This window comes from Helianthus annuus, chromosome 13 (assembly GCF_002127325.2).
Source record: "Helianthus annuus cultivar XRQ/B chromosome 13, HanXRQr2.0-SUNRISE, whole genome shotgun sequence".
In the NCBI taxonomy this organism is placed as follows: Eukaryota; Viridiplantae; Streptophyta; class Magnoliopsida; order Asterales; family Asteraceae; genus Helianthus; species Helianthus annuus.
Window position 1 is genome coordinate 122949833 of NC_035445.2, and position 18074 is coordinate 122967906.

An 18074-nucleotide genomic window follows, 5' to 3' on the forward strand; every position below is an offset into this window, starting at 1 on the left:
TTTTTACCAAACACACCTACCCAAGCCACAACCTACCCTTTTAAAGCCCTCTTGATGTTTACAAGGATTAAACGTCAAAAGGAGGAGGTTTGATTGTTTGTCACGCCTATAGTAGGAGCAAGTTCCAAACCGGGTCCGAGCGTTTTCAAGTAAACAACTTCGGCCGCGTGTTGAGTGACCACTTGTGAGGTATGTAAATTTGCATATAACTTAATAGAATTTTATAAAGGCATGTTATGCCCAAAACAAGTAATTTTTCTTAATATGTGTTTTAAATAAATCATGACGAATAAGATTGTAAATAAAATAATAACTAAATAAATTTAGAACTTGGATTCCCGACAGTCTAAAGATAAGCCAAAAACTTCTCTTCTACCAATTCCGTTTGTGTGTGCAAGCCACATTATAGAGTTTTGCTTGAGGACAAGCAAAGATTCAAGTGTGGGGGTATTTAATTTGCATAAAACTCAACATATAAATTACATCAAACAAGGCGTAAAATCAACTCTTTTTCGATACTAATGTTGAAAAAAGCATGTTTCTTTGTTTACTTTTAATTTACAGGATCAAAAGAGCTTAAACGCATAAAAGGAACAAATTAAAAAGAAATGGAGAACTTAAAGGCTTTACACCTGAAAGAAAAAATTCTTTTGATAGAATTAAAAGCTATTCAAGATCAAATAGCTCTCTATTACGAAAGTCTAGAACCAACTGCTAATTCAGAGCAGGAATCCGCAAGGAAACAATCTGAATCTATTCCCTCTCAAATGGCGAAGAGTAAAGAAAAATCAAGTCCATTTACACCTGTTGCTTTAGAAAAAAGCAAATATAGAGTAAATGAAGAACTAAAATCTTCATCTAGCCCAGAAACAAACGGTTCTGGTAAAGGCATATGAAATCCGTTGATGGCTGACAGTTTGCCAAAAACTGAAAAGGTCTCTCTCAGACCAAGTTACTCTCAAGTCACTCAAGCACCAGAAAATCTTAAATCAAGATTTTATGTTATCTTTGATGACCAACACAGAGGAATCTACGAAAACTGGTCTATTGTCAAAAGATATATTGATAAAACTGACCATCCCTTCAAAAAATTTGGGTCATTATTACAAGCCCAACAAGAAGCCACCCGATATTCAGCAAACTTCGGGAAAAGAGAAATACCTTTAAAGGTAACCATTTTTCTGAACCTTTGAAGACCAAGAAAAAAGAAAAGGTCATTGAATTCAGGAACACTTTCTCAAAACCAACATTAAAAGAAGAAAAAGATATCATATCTTTAGATGAATTCAGAATAATTTGGTCAAAGGCTAGAGCCCTAAGCCAAAATGATTTCGAGTTCGAACATATTTACACGGAAGATAAGGCTACTAAAAGTCTTATTATCTTTTGCCCAAGTGCAAACCCAAAACTAGTTTCTCTAGCATTCTCTGCTGGATTAGCAAAGTTTATCTACCATTCTCCCAATTTACTTGAAATAAGTAATTTATCTGAAGTAGTGAAGAAAGCTATCAAAAACTTTTGAAAGAAAATTGTCGCTGCTAGAGATGCAAATATCTTCATCAAGTGTAGTTCTACACTTCCTGACTGGTATCAAGGAAAAACTTTTCCAAGTTACCATCATTTAGAAATTGGTATCGCCAAAACAAGAATAGTCAACCCTTCAAGGGTTATAAAGGAAGACTATGAAGACTTCGAGAAATGGATAGATATCAGGACAAAAGGATTTTTACAAATCCTAAACAACCTGCAAAAAATTAAAGCAGGAAGATTTAATAAAGTAAATTATTGCAGCACCAACTGCATAATTACTAGCTATAGTGGAACTCCAATACCACTACATGAAAAAGAAGTTCTAGAAAGGATGGAGGAATGCATTATTTTCAATAAAATAGAAGCAGGCCCCGCCACTAAAGAACAACTTTGCCGAAAGTTACAACGCACATTTGAAAATCATCAGTGCGAATACTGTAAAGCATCTTCTTCAGAAGAAAACAAAACCTCTACTTAAAAAGGCAGCTATTCTTCAGAAGAAGACACTCGAGAGCGGGACCAACACATGGGTTTGTCGATTAAATAACATCATCCATGACGATTAATTAAAGGCTATAATGGTCTTTTGTAAAAATTCACTTCTGCTATATAAAGAAGTAAAATTCTTTACTTTAAGGATCATCTCTCGTACCCTCTCCTTCCCACTTTTTCTTATTTGCAACTTAATGTGTGTAAGCGAGTAGACTCCTTGCTAAAGGAGAGTATTATGTAAATATCAAGAAGTTCTTCCTTAGGGAAGAACAGTTATGAATAAAAATATCAGTTTCCTTTTATCCATTATGTTCATCTTTAAAATTTGGCAAAACCTGGAGCCCTGGAGCCATAAGAGTACCGTTTAGGCAGGAGGCCGTAAGGAAGAATTGGTTGGGTTGGTCACTTGGAAAAATCAACTTAAAGATTTACTTAGCTGGATAAGGAAGAAATGTATATTTTATTCTAACTGTTAAATTACTTCAAAATATTTACGTTAATCTCCTTATGCATTTTTATAAACATCTGTTTTTATAAACATACACAAGCAACAATCGATTAACCATTATCAAAATCAAATAATTTATTCAATCAAAAATTTTAGTCAATAAATGACTATAAATAATGAATTTCGTAAATTCAAAATTATGAATTTTATATTCAAAGGATTGATTACACAATTCAAGACGATTTTCGTACGCATTAGTCAAAATATGACCGAGAAGACCGACTCGGTCATTCGGATGAGCAAGTGCCATTCTGAGCAAAGGGTTACTTATGTCACTAGACACTTTATTGATGGGGCACTGTCTTGGTGGAACCTCCATGTCCAAACTAAAGGCGAAACTGCTGCATACGGTTTGACCTAGGAGGAACTCAAAGAATTAATGAGGAAAAAGTATTGCTCGAGGTCGGAAATTCAGAAGTTAGAAACAAAATTCTGGAAATGCATCGTGCTATTAGACAAATATTTACAAGTTTTAAAGCGACGGGGCGGAGAACATTTGTTAGTGCCAAGGAGTTTTCATGATAGGAACATTTGGCAGTCATTTCAAAAATCACTTAGGGATACATACCCCTAGTCAGTACAAGTTTACAATACAAAAGTAAGATTTTCATGCTACATTGTTTCTTCATGCCTTCAAGTTGTCTTCCAAAAGTATAGATCTTTATAAGTCTTAGTCTTCACAAAAGCGGGTAATCATCCCAAAAGATAGATACTGACTGACATGCTGCTGACACACTACTGACGTGCAGAAGGCGGAGGTGGTGACTGTGGTAGCGGTGGCGGTGATGGAGGGGGTAATGATGGTAAAGGTGGTAATGGTGATGCAGGTGGTGGTGGTGGGGGAGTGATGGCGGCTCTGACCGCGGCTAGCTTGGCCTGGAGCTCGCTGACCCTACGAAAGAGTATAGAGATCTGATCATCATGAGATATCATCCTGTCATCCGTAGTGGTCGGAGGGAAGTGAGAGGGATGATAAGGATCAGAAGGGTCCATGCCCAGTGGGGGTATAGGAGTATGCATGTAAGGTGGTCTGACTGAGGATAGAGGTCCAGCAAAGTGAGAAGGTCCAGCAGCATAGGGGTCGTGAAACGTGTGAGGGAACGGCTGATATGAAGACTGCCAAAACTGATGATGAGACGGGGGATACAGAGAGTGTGAACATCCCGGCAAATGCATGGGATCGCTATAGGGGTAGATGGTACCGAAGCAGGGGAAGACACAAGGGTGAGAGTAGTGGGGGCAACGGTAGATGTAGTGGACGAGACATCAACGACAGACACGAGCCCGATGTCATAATCATTTCGTCAGACGACGAGTTCGAGCACGACGCCTTTTCAGATGATGATGATATGTTGGATGACTTCCAACCGTTTGCTCTTATCGATCCCGTTGAGGACCACGCGCCACTTAAGGATGATGTCCTAGCCATTCAGCAGCCTCTACATGACGCGATTATTTACGGTCACCCGGAGGGAGAGCACATGATAGTGCACTTAGTCGTACCATTAGCCGTTGTCCCTCTTGTTGATCTTGACGACAGTGATGATGACATTCCTATCTTTCGTGTCAATCATCCTAATGACGATATTGGTGACGGGGAGGTGTTTGACATAGCTATTCTTGAGATAACCTCTCCGGTCGTGTCTGTCGTTGATGTCTTATCCACTACATCTACTGTTGCCCCCACTACTCTCACCCCTGTGTCTTCCCCTGCTTCGGTACCATCTACCCGTACTACCGATCCCATGCATTTGCCGGGATTTTCACACTCTCTGTATCCCCCGTCTCATCATCAGTTTGGACAGTCTTCACATCAGTCGTTCCCTCACACATTTCACGACCCCTATGCTGCTGGACCTTCTCACTTTACTGGACCTCCATTCTCAGTCAGACCACCTTACATGCATACTCATATACCCCCATTGGGCATGGACCCTTCTGATCCTTATCATCCCTCTCACTTCCCTCCGACCACTACGGATGACAGGATGATATCTCATGATGTTCAAATCTCTATACTCTTTCGTAGGGTCCGCGAGCTCCAAGTTGAGCTAGCCGCGGTAAGAGCCGCCATCACTCCCCCACCACCACCACCTGCATCACCATTACCACCTTTACCATCATCACCCCCTCTATCACCGTCACCACTACCACTACCACAGTCACCACCTCCGCCTTCTCCACGTCAGTAGTGTGTCAGCAGCATGTCAGTCAGTATCTATCTTTTGGGATGATTACCCGCTTTTGTGAAGACTAAGACTTATAAAGATCTATACTTTTGGAAGACAACTTGAAGGCATGAAGAAACAATGTAGCATGAAAATCTTACTTTTGTATTGTAAACTTGTACTGACTAGGGGTATGTATCCCTAAGTGATTTTTGAAATGACTGCCAAATGTTCCTATCATGAAAACTCCTTGGCACTAACAAATGTTCTCCGCCCCGTCGCTTTAAAACTTGTAAATATTTGTCTAATAGCATGATGCATTTCCAGAATTTTGTTTCTAACTTCTGAATTTCCGACCTCGAGCAATACTTTTTCCTCATTAATTCTTTGAGTTCCTCCCAGGTCAGGCCGTATGCAGCAATTTCGCCTTTAGTTTGGACCTGAAGGTTCTACCAAGACAGTACCCCATCAATAAAGAGTCCAGTGACATAAGTAACCCTTTGCTCAGAAGGGCACTTGCTCATCCGAATGACCGAGTCGGTCTTCTCGGTCATATTTTGACTAATGCGTACGATTTTGGAATCGTTTTGAATTGTGGAATCAATCCTTTGAATATAAAATCCGTAATTTTAAATTTACGAAATTCATTATTTATAGTCATTTCTTGACTAAAATTTTTGATTGAATAAATCATTTGATTTCGATAATGGTTAATCGATTGTTGCTTGTGTATGTTTATAAAAACAGATGTTTATAAAAATGCTTAAGGAGACTAATGTAAATATTTTGAAGTAATTTAACAGTTAGAATAAAATATACATTTCTTCCTTATCCAGCTAAGTAAATCTTTAAGTTGATTTTTCCAAGTGACCAACCCAACCAATTCTTCCCTACGGCCTCCTGCCTAAACAGTACTCGTATGGCTCTAGGGCTCCAAGTTTTGTATAATTTTAAAGATGAACATAATGGATAAAAGGAAACTGATATTTTTATTCATAACAGTTCTTCCCTAAGGAAGAACTTCTTGATATTTACATAATACTCTCCTTTAGCAAGGAGTCTACTCGCATACACACATTAAGTTGCAAACAAGAAAAAGTGGGAAAGGAGAGGGTACGAGAGATGATCCTTAAACTAAAGAATTATACTTCTTGATATAGCAGAAGTGAAGTTTTACAAAAGACCATTATAGCCTTTAATTAATCGTCATGGATGACGTTATTTAATCGACAAATCCATGTGTTGGTCCAGCTCTCGAGTGTCTTCTTCTGAAGAATAGGTGCCTTTTTCAGTAGAGGTTTTGTTTTCTTCTGAAGAAGATGCTTTACAGTATTCGCATTGATGATTTTCAAATGTGCGTTATAACTATCGGCAAAGTTGTTCTTTAGTGGCGGGGCCTGCTTCTATTTTATTGAAAATAATGCATTGCTCCATCCTTTCTAGAACTTCTTTTTCATGTAGTGCTAGTGGAGTTCCACTATAGCTAGTAATTATGCAATTGGTGCTGCAATAATTTACTTTATTAAAGCTTTCTGCTTTAATTTTTTGCAGGTTGTTTAGGATCTGTAAAAATCCTTTTGTCCTGATATCTATCCATTTCTCGAAGTCTTCATAGTCTTCCTTTATAACGCTTGAAGGGTTGACTGTTCTTGTTTTGGCAATACCAATTTCTAAATGATGGTAACTTGGAAAGGTTTTTCCTTAATACTAGTCAGGGAGTGTAGAACTACACTTGATGAAGATATTTGCATCTCTTGCAGCGGCAATTTTCTTTGAAAGTTTTTGATAGTTTTCTTCACTCCTTCAGATAAATTACTTATTTCAAGTAAATTGGGAGAAGGGTAAATGAACTTTGCTAATCCAACAGAGAATGCTAGAGAAACTACTTTTGGGTTTGCACCTGGACAAAAGATAATAAGACTTTTAGTAGTCTTATCTTCCGTGTAAATATGTTCGAACTTGAAATCGTTTTGGCTTAGGGCTCTAGCCTTTGACCAAATTGCTCTGAATTTGTCTAAAGATATGATATTTTTTTCTTCTTTCTCTTCTTTTAATGTTGGTTTTGAGAAAGTGTTCCTGAATTCAATGACTTTTTTCTTTAAAAAGTATTTCTCTTTTCCCGAAGTTTGCTGAATATCGGGTGGCTTCTGGTTGGGCTTGTAATAATGACCCAAATTTTTTGAAGGGATGGTCAGTTTTATCAACATAACTTTTGACTATACACCAGTCTTCTTAGATTCCTCTGTGTTCGCCATCAAAGATAACATAAAATCTTGATTTAAAATTTTCTGGTGCTTGAGTGACTTGAGAGTAACTTTGTCTGAGAGAGACCTTTTTAGTTTTTGGCAAACTGTCAGCCATCAAGGGATTTGATATGCCTTTACCAGAGTCGTTTGCTTCTGGGCTAGATGAAGATTTTAGTTTTATTTTTGCTTTTTTCCAAAACAATAGGAGTAAACGGACTTGATTTTTCTTTACCCTTCACCGTTTGAGAGGGAATAGGTTCAGATTGTTTCCTTGGGATTCCTACTATGAATTAGCAGTTGGTTTTAGACTTTCGTCATAGAGAGCTATTTGATCTTGAATAGCTTTTAATTCTATCAAAAGAATTTTTTCTTTCAGGCGTAAAGCCTTTATATTTTCTATTTCTTTTTAAAAATGGAAAGCATTTGAAGTATTTGTGAAATGATAGGTCATGCCTTTGTTTGAAGGATTTGTGCTCCTTAAATAGGCATGAAAAGCATTTGAAGTACGTATTTGTTTACGTATTTTAAAAATCTCGTGTCAAGCAATCAGCTAGCATGTTTTTGGCACCCTCAAGATGCTCAATATCGAAAGAATATCTTGAAAACCACATTTGCCATCTGACAAGATGGCCTTGTTTGTTATCTCCGAAAATTTTTGTTTTCAGAAAATAAGTAAAACTTTTATTATCTGTCCTGACTAGAAATTTTACAGGAGTAAGATAAATAGAAAATTTAGAAATAGTATTTTTTACTGCAAGTAATTCTTTTTCATTACTGTGGTAATTTCTTTCGGCTTGTTTAAAGCTTCTAGAAGTATACTCCTTTTTCGGTTGTTCTGGCCTTCAAAACTCCTCCCCAATAATCATGATAAGCGTCTGTTTCTATGATTAAAAATTCATTTTCTTTTGGAAGATAAAGTTTTGGAGAACTGGTTAAGTTTTTCTTTATTTTTTTGATATAGTCTGTATCGGATTGTTTCCATTCCCATATATCCTTTTTTAATTTTACCTGTAAAGGTTTCCTAAGTTCTGCGAGTTTAGGAATATAACTTTCAGCATAGGTTAAAATACATAAAACTCTTCGAAGATGTTTTTTGTTGTAGGATCGTTCGTTGACCTGTTTGAGTCGTTCAGAGAAGTTCGTATCCGAATTAAGAGGTGGAAACTAATAATTCAGTGCTATTGAAGCTGTTTTCACTTTAATATTGCTGTTGTATTGATTTTCAACTTGATTACAAGGTTTGACAGCACTTCGGCAGCACTTCGTGGCTCAACCGGAAGATTACACCACCGACTATGTGTTGTGGATCACTCCCCTATATATAGAGAATCTGGACCGCTCATACGACATGTCCGTATGAGCGATCCCAAACAATATGACACATAAGCGATCCAGAACATGTCTTAATAAGCGATCCTATCCTAACATGACACATAAGCGACCCTAGATGTGTACATATAAGCGATCCCTGTTCAAACAATCTATTCTAGGATTCTGTGCCATTTCTGATCTCCTTAATCTTCAAGACTTGATGGAAGACGTAGTCAGCAGACGTAGGTGCACTAACAAACTCCCCCTCGGATGTTGACGGAGTCTTCATAGATCTTTCCAATCTGTCTTCGCACATGTCTATCTACAATCTTCATCAGTCGACAATCTGCCTCTGAAATATCTGTCATTCCAAGAATTCTCGTTCTCTATCTTCATCATCATCAACTACTTCTCTCTTGAATGTTGACACGGTGTCTTCAGATTCCCCCTCTCACACAGCTGGGATCGTAGTCTGGAATTCAATCCTTCACTAGTTCTAAGATCGTTAACAGGCTCCCATCAGGTTCAAGATCGTAACCTGGCACTTTAACACCTGCACAATCTCTACCTAACCATAAGTTTCTTTCAAAGATTAAAACTTTTCGACAATTTAGAAACTATGTTGAACCAATACAATAATGATTTTGCATTCAAGAATATTACTGGTTCTTATCAAAACAATTTTACCATCTACACACAAATACTTCCCAAACCAGTTCTTCAAGTTTAGCACTTTGAATTTTGAAAATCAGCATCTCAACACCAGTTGTCGAAAATCTTTTTGATTTTTCAAAATTTATGCTAAAACACACCAAAAATCTTTTTGAATTTTCTGAATGAAAGTAAATGCAGAAATGAAATATTTACAGACAATATTTTTGTGAGTTTGTGCAAGAGGATCATATCAGTTATGAACCATATCACGAACACCGTTAAGCTTCTAATCGTTTTAAGTTCTAAACAATTTACCTAGATTGTCAGTATGTTTGTCCACTTTAAATTTTCACACAAATTTCAACTGATTCGAGATACGATATTAATGTTTTAAAGACTTAAACTTAATTGTGTATCACTCCACTTGAATATACTCCCGTATCCAGATCCCAAATATTCAGTCTTACAGGTGAGTATACCACAGATGATATCTGTAAAGAGGTAGATGCGAAACCGTGAGAGCTCAGGTCAGAACTTCCGTTCAGCAGAGAGATGACGGCTCGACTTTTGGTGGGTCCCCTTTAGAGGATCTTTTGTTACAACAGCAAAGATTACCAATTTTATTGTTTAATCAGTTTGCTGAGGGCGGCGCTTATGTTTCAAAGCTTTTTGCAGAAAGTATTATTCGGGGACTAGGTCAGTATTTCCGTACAGCAGAAGTCCCGGAATAATACCCCAGATATCACTGAGCATAAAGACCTAGTATCTCAGAATACGGGACCTTTCAAACAAGATTTCGGGGGTTACCCATATATTCAAGAATAGTTACCCACGAATTAAGTAAGTTTGATTTAGGTTTATATCTCGTTTCAATTTACTAAATGTGCGAAAATCTACTGACATATCCGCAGTAAGATTGTTTATCACATTTTGACTTTACAAATCTTTAGCATGCTGTGATAGTTCACTGATGTACTATCATTTCCTCTTTTATGCAACAAAAACTCAATTTTCAAATTTTATTATGTTTTTGGATTTTTCAAATTTCTTACTCCCCCTAAAATTCAAATACATGTAAATGAAAATTTAAAACAAAATGTACAGAACATGACAACTGACATCGAAACACTTCAATTCTCCATCCTTTTGGCTTAAACAATCAGAACTCCCCCTCACAACAAACTATTTTCCCATAATGATTTCAAAACACTCAAGTTTGTTTTAATCATAATGGTTTTTCCGGAAAATAAGTTTAGTTGTTTTTACCTTTTATAAAATGGGGCAAAATCATCACATTGTTTACCAATTTCCTGAATGATAATTAAATCAAGTTCAATTTAATGACCTTGATTTAACCACTTGTAAGATCAACACCATTTATAACAATTACAAACACTTGTAGGTTTAGCAATTAAGCTTATCAAACCTGTTTTTCAACCAATTACCATCTTTTGGTTGAATTCTCAAGGTGCCGATTCCTACTCCTCGCTTACAAACCTGGGAGTTCCGGCAAGTGCTGCAACTTCACAAACAGATTTAGAAAGATGCCGATTCCTGATCCACAATACCATCTTGGGATCTCCGGCAAGTCAGGTTTTCATTCTTGAAAAAATATATCCACCTAAGCCTGACCTTCCTTGGGTGTAACCTCATTGTTTTCATCTTTCCTTTCAACCGACTTGTAAACCCATCCTTTGGAAGCATAAAAATCCTTAATGCTTTGGGCCTTACCACTGACCATTTTTCCAAAGATGCGTTTTACATTTCCATTGAAAGTTTTTTCAACATCAATTTTCTTCTTGTCAGAATAAAACTGATTTGAAATTTCAACTTTTCCAATTTTAGATTTGTAATTTTTAGCACTTAGTGGCGGAAAATTCACATCGTCCACTTTCGAAACTTTCTTTTCAATCTTTTTCTCAACACGTGGCTCCTCTGATTTTATGGAATCAGATTCATCACCAGACTTGTTACCTGAACCTTTTACAACCCATTTCTGATTTGTGGCATTGTCTATTCTTTTGGAAGCACTCTTTGAAGATTCTCCTTTTTCATAAGTCGAATTCTCAAAGCCTGTGAACTTCCGGGTTGACAGTTCAGTCTTCTCAACAACTTTTTCTTTCATTTTTCTTGAGACTTCTTGTTTTGGTCGAAATGTCTTTGGACAATCTTTCGCAACATGACCCACAGCTTTACACTGAAAACAAGATCTCTTTTCAACCTTCTTCGGGTCTTCCTTCTTCTTCATGTCCTCTTGCTTCTTAGCAAGGAATTCTTGATTTGTTTGATTTCTGAAAGATTTTTCTTTTTCAGCTTCAGTTGTTTTTCCTGCAACAAACATTGTTTTTGGTTTATAAACTTTTTCATTTTTATAATTTTTCTATGTAACAAAACCAATACCTTTCTTTTTGTAATTACGATCATGGTTTGGTTTCTTTTGGAAACTATAACCACAATTGTAACCCATTTTCTTGTTAATTCTCTGTTGATCTCTTGAAGTGTATTGTTTTGGTTTTCCATTAAGATTGAAATCTTTTATTTCAGAAATATTAATTTCTGTTAGTTTGAAAACCTTGTGAATCATTTCAAGTCTAACACTTCTTATTGGAAAACTTTCATCTGAATATAATTTGTCAGAACCTTTCAAAGTATATGCCACTTTGACTGATTCGTCATTCAAATTAGATTTCGAAAGTAAAAACTCTTTATCATAAACCCGTTTGTCCTTTTTGACTGTTGGCTTTGACGCACTGGACCCAGACTTTGACTCGGGTTTAGACTTTGGTTTTGATTCCTCATTGTCATCTGTGTCTAACACCTGATCGACCATACTTTTTATCAACTTTGACTCATGATCAGTGTCTGATGACGTATATGTGACATCGATATTTTCTGGTAAGTTATCCGACGACCCAGACTCCCATTTTAAATTGATCGCTTGATTTACTCTTTCTGAATTTGGATTTCGAGGTGAATATCCATTTTCGACCGGGGGCGGACATCGATTGTAGGATACACTCGGTTTCTTACCAGAATTCTTCAATTTTTCTTCATCTTTTGTCACGGATTTTTCTTCTTCAAATATCTTCACTTCTTCAAATGTCTTCAAATCTTTCACAACTGGATAAATCCTGTCAACAACAAAAGTAGAACATGAGTAACTGTCTAATAATTTCTTTACCTTTTCAGTTTCTATCTTTTGTGTTGCCAACTCAAGCTCGAGATTTGCACATTTCTTTATGTTATAGTTCGCCGTATCAAGCTGTCTTAGGTAAGCTATCTTCAAAGTATTCATAGCTTCAGCTTGTTCACCATCAGAATCTGTATATTTGTTGATTTCTCTGTTCATTGTATCATACGATTCCATCAACTTGTGAATATTGTGCAACAACTCATTGTTCTGTTTAATCAGCGAATCACAGTTCATGCATTTTTCTTGGACCATGACCGGTTCAGCATCCACTTTAATCTCGAATTCAGGAACCTCTTTGACTGTCCTGCTTGAATTTAAAAAATGAGCTCTTCTCAATTTCTCAGCTTTTGCTTCTTCCTTCAATCTCTCTTCCTCTTCAGCCTCCTCTATGATCTTTCTTCGTCTCTCTTCAGCAGCTTCCATGACTTTTCTGCATCTTTCTGCACATTTCAAATCATAAGCATTAGCAAAGAAAGCATGAGAAGTGTTTTTAGACATCTCTTTGGCCATAAGATTTTGATCTGGACAAAAATCATCCCAGGTAAAACCTTCTGCCATTTTTTCATCATCTTGTTCAGCTAGACACACTTTGCTATCTTTTGGAAGATACTTTTCCCAGGTAAAATTATCATATTTTCCCTGACTAACAACACATGCTCTTTTATCAGCCACATCTCTTCCATGAGCCGTTTGTGACTGATGCTGCTGTGCCGGTTGAGTGATTTGATGATAAATGGCTTTCTTGTGATAATCATTGTTTCCGAAAGGATTCTGGGCACCGGTAGCTTCACGGTTTTTGCATTCCCTCTTGAAATGCCCCTTCTCCCTGCAACGAAAACATGTAACTTTAGATTTATCAAAACCTAAAGTTGAAACGTTTGCATCACGAAAATCATCACGGCCAGTAATTTGTTTGAACTTTTCAGCGCGTCTCATCACACTCGCCATACACCATTTTATATCCATCAATTCCATTTCTTCAGCATCAATTTGATCGTAATCCTCTTTCGTGAGCATTGGATTTCCGATCTTTCCTGCAACAAAACAACTATAAGATTCTAAAATCATCCCTAACAAAGACATTTGATTTTTAGCAATCTCTTCAGTGTAGTCTTGATCATTTTCAAGGCTTAACACAATGTTACACTGAAGTTTTCTACCATTCTTTGTTACAGAGATGTTAGGATCGAAAGATGAAAATCTTGTGCTATTGCTTGATCCTTGAGATGCCGTCTTTTCAGAAGAATCTTTAACACTGTACGCAGTTTCGATCTTAGGAGAATACTTTGTTGAATCAGTAGCACCATGCTTGTAGTACAGACTGATATCCTGTTCTCCATCGTAGTTCTTCATCCTAGCAATCTTTCTCTGCTCCATCTCTTGAGCTTCCAAATGCTTGATAAAATCTCCCAAAGTCATAGCTCTGTAATCTTTTCTGTTAGATCTCAGCATCATCAGAAATGTTCCCCATGTTTCGTGTGGAAGCGCATCTGCAAGTTTTTCAATTAACTCATCAGTATCTTTCTTAATACCTAACTTTGTCATATTTCTCACCAAGTTACAATATCTATCAATAATCTGCTTGGTGTTTTCAGATTTTAAACCACGAAACAAATCGAGTTCTTTCTTCATGAGAGATTTTTTATTCTTAAGCATATCATCACTCCCAATAAACTTTGCTTCCAACTCTGTCCAAATTGAATATGCAGTTCCATCGTGTTGAAGCAGAATCAAGATATCCTCTTTTATAGCTTGCTGAAGCAGACTCACCATGAGTTTCTCATCCCTATATTTCTTTTTGTCTGTTGCACTCATTTCTCTAAGTGTTAATGGAGTACCATTCACAACATCATCCTTTGTGGGTTTAACATATTGTTCCTCGGTGTGTTCCCACGCATCAAGATGATAGGCTTCTACCCAATTTCCGAATCTTTCCGACCACACGTTGTAATCATCAATATCCATGAGTTTCGGTGGTTTCTGAGACGTTCCGGTTTCATTTTCAATCAAAGCATTCTGAGTAATCGAGACCGGGGTAGCAAAAGCGTTATAAAATTCCGTATCCATCTTTCACAAAAATGTTTACAGATTCACAACAATTTTCAAGTTTTAGCAATCTGTTCACAAAAACAAACTGTTTCACAAGTGATCCAATAAAACTGTCAAATAAGCGGACTGTTCTAATAAGCGGTCCAAACACAATGTCCACTCGAGCGATCCGACCAAATATCAAATGAGCGGTCCAAAAATCTTAGTTCGAGCGGTTCAAAATTTGTTCGTTCGAGCGGTTCACAGTTTGTTCAATGAGCGATTCAGGAATGCTATTTTGAGCGGTCCAGGCAATTTCAATTCGAGCGGTCCAGATAAATTGTTCGAGCGGTCCAAACTCAGTCACAAGAGCGATCCAAGCTGAAATTTTCAAGCGATCCAAACAGATTGGACTAATAGGCGGCCCAGAAACTATCAAATGAGCGATCTAAGACGAAAATTTCGAGTGATCCAAATGCTTATGTCATCATTTGAGCGATCCTGAATGAACAAATCACCTAAAATCTTGGTTTCTACTTCGATTTTAGATCTGAAAACTTTAAGGATTTGTTAATTCATGATTACGAGTGCACTCTGTGATTTTGAGCTTGTTTTACCGTGAAAAAGTTTGAAAAAGTGAAGAAAGTGTAGAAAATCAGAAAAATAGCAGCTAAAATGGCAAGAACTCCTCCTCCTGAGCTCTGATACCACTTGTAGGATCGGTCGTTGACCTGTTTGAGTCGTTCAGAGAAGTTCGTATCCGAATTAAGAGGCGGAAACTAATAATTCAATGCTATTGAAGTTGTTTTCACTTTAATATTGCTGTTGTATTGATTTTCAACTTGATTACAAGGTTTGACAGCACTTCGGCAGCACTTCGTGGCTCAACCGGAAGATTACACCACCGACTATGTGTTGTGGATCGCTCCCCTATATATAGAGAATCTGGACCGCTCATACGACATGTCCGTATGAGCGATCCCAAACAACATGACACATAAGCGATCCAGAACATGTCCTAATAAGCGATCCTATCCTAACATGACACATAAGCGACCCTAGATGTGTACATATAAGCGATCCCTGTTCAAACAATCTATTCTAGGATTCTGTGCCATTTCTGATCTCCTTAATCTTCAAGACTTGATGGAAGACGTAGTCAGCAGACGTAGGTGCACTAACATTTGTCTTCTAAAGTATCTCGGAATTTGTGTATATTTTCCAAGATATGTTTTTGTGGACAATGAGTCCCTTGATCTATTTCAAGACTCAAAAAGTTTATCTTTGGTAAACGTGTCAAGCAGAATGAAATGGTAAAGGATGGACCCATATGGTATGAACTTGATTACAAATGACTCGTTGTAAACGTGTCAAGTAGAATGAAATCGTAAAGGATGGAGAACGGGTCTGATGAATCGTGGATTTGTCGATTAAAAGAAGGAACACTAAGATTTCATAGTTTGTGAGACTATTGAAAGAATGGAATGTAAGTAAGAAACATGACGCAATAACCAAGACCATGATAACGGATCAAACAAGAGGTTAAAGGTTAAATGAAAGTTTTATGTTTAATGAGTTACTTATAAATTCTTTTGTTTTGTGATTGATAAGGAAATTGCAATCGTGATAATCGTGCGCTTGGAACGAACACACCGCATCCCCCTCTACGCGCTTCCGTTTCAAGTTGATGTTAATGGGTCAAAATGCTTTTGTTATGAAATAGTTAAATTTAGTTTTTAAACTTTAAGCGATACTTATGTTATGTCTTTTGTAAACTTTGGTTAGTTGGTAGATGTTTAAAATGATTGTTAAGTTCTGCTTTAATGGTGCTAAAAAGCTTAAATTGGGTCGTATAATTCTTTGTTTAAGTATTGTTTTGACCATGTGGAAACGGGCGTTACACTCTTCCTCTTATTGTTTGGTATTAGGCTAGTTTCACAACACGAATGAGTAAAATAAAAATAAAAACAGAAAAGAAAAATCTTTGACTTCATGTAATTGTAACACATGACATAATCAGATATTTATTTATGTTAGGTCTAATCATAAATAAAAGGATAAATATCTTAGGACACGAATATAAACTCATTACAAAATATGCGGTTGTCCTCAGTGAAGTTGTTTGGTAATTTATTCTTTACTATTGCTAAATATTATCCTTTGAACTTCTGGTTTACCATTTATAAAATGATAAATGTTTGGTAATTTATTCTTTAATCTTAAATTTTCAAAGACCTCATAATCTTATATCAACAAATCTTCGTGTTTAAAGAACGTTAGCAAGTCGTAAGATTTTTTTCCACCCAAGCTTCATGAATCTTAATTTTTTAAAGACCTCATAATCTTATATCAACAAATCTTCATGTTTAAAGAATGTTAGCAAGTCGCAAGATTTTTTTCCACCCAAGCTTCATGAATCTGAATCATCAATTTATATGGGAAATTATAAGAGTTGTGCAGCATCTTTAAAAGGAAAGATGAAGATCCCAGGTCCATTTCATAGAACACAGGATCTTGATGAGATCGAAAGGCAAAAACCAATCATTTATTCACCTAGGATATCTCATGAAAATAGTGAAACATATGAAACAAATCGTTCATATAAGAAAAGCAGCACCTTTGAAGTAAAAAGACAATCCTTTTCTTCCAAAAATTTGGATCTTAATATGGGTAATATTATTGCTAGTAAACTGAAAAGTATGTCTCCAATTCAGATCTTAATATGGGTAAAAAGACCATCTTTTTATCCGCCGTCTGCAACCCTAACCACCATCCTCCTCCGGCGCATCACTCCCTCCTCCTCCGCCGTCTGCAAAACCCTTGTCACACCCCAACCAATGGCGGAAACATTGGGATGAGACGAAGTGTGAAGATTGCTCGAGACATCACAACGCTAATAATTGCGACAAGTATTTAAATAATCCGATTTCACTTCATAAGATAAATTGTCAACATTACAAGAAATTCAAATACAACAAGTGTAACAAAATAACATGACAACATAACAAAATTGATACAACATATTAAACCCTAACGTCTATGTGTGTATCTAGGCATCAACGCTACTTCTTTTCTTAGCATCATCCTCATCAACCTGTAACATGTTTAAAATAATTCAATGCAAAAGCAAAGGCGAGTATACAAGTTTGATACATACATAGCAAAAGATAAGTTTTAAACAATTCCTCATAGCAAGTATGTGATTCAAGATAAACGTTTAAACATGGCATGTGTCTAACATATCAAACCAAGGAAACGCAATATGCTTATGACATTACCGATGATAAAGGGCGGGTCGTTAATCCTATAGCGCTACATATGTCACGGTTTGGCTCGTACGAAGTTAATGATAAATTCAACACATAAGTTTCACCCAAGTTTAAAGTATCAAGCCATCACGTATACAAGCATGTTATAGAAATGTTCATGTGTTTAAGCAAAATGTTCATGTGTAAGTTTTTGATAAGTAAACATGTTATACCCAAAAAGTGGTAAAAGTAAAAAAGGGGGAAATACGAGTATACTCACAAGGCTTGCATATGCTTTCCGATTATCCAATTGTTGACGAGTAGAGATTTAGAGTCCGAATGTATAAGGGTTAAAGTTCAAGTATGTTTAGATTCGAGATTCGGTGTTTAAAACAACATAAAAATAAGATATGAGAATAACATGGAAAATAATCATTTAGTACATATGATGCTTGTTCTTGACACTAGGAAACTCGAAGGAGTTTAGATGTTTTCATGGAACAAGGTTCCATTAGAATCGTGACAACTTATCATAGTCTAGGATGATATAATCTAGTACCCCGACATATGAACACTAGTTCATCATCAAAGATTCGATTATTCGAATAATATATTTAGGTTATATGTCCAATAGTTCAAGCATGAGGTAGAAGATTAAAATCTTCATTTTGGTACATCTAAATGTCATAGAAATCA

At 36.6% G+C, this 18074-nt stretch overlaps 1 protein-coding gene across 1 annotated transcript; it reads left to right on the forward strand.

Moving 5' to 3' along the window:
• The first annotated feature begins 608 nt into the window (after positions 1 to 608).
• On the forward strand, positions 609 to 3446 carry LOC110901640 (homeobox protein Hox-B3-like). Its single transcript, XM_022148453.1, has 2 exons — positions 609 to 882; positions 3280 to 3446. The coding sequence occupies exons 1-2, from the start codon at positions 609 to 611 to the stop codon at positions 3444 to 3446; spliced, it is 441 nt and encodes a 146-aa protein (XP_022004145.1).
• Positions 3447 to 18074: the final 14628 nt, after the last annotated feature.

Coding starts and splice junctions, on each gene's coding strand:
- LOC110901640 (XM_022148453.1), top strand. CDS start 609: ATGGAGAACTTAAAGGCTTTACACCTGAAAGAAAAAATTCTTTTGATA. Junction 883..3,279: donor CCCAGAAACAAACGGTTCTG/GTAAAGGCATAT, acceptor ACTGACGTGCAG/AAGGCGGAGGTGGTGACTGT.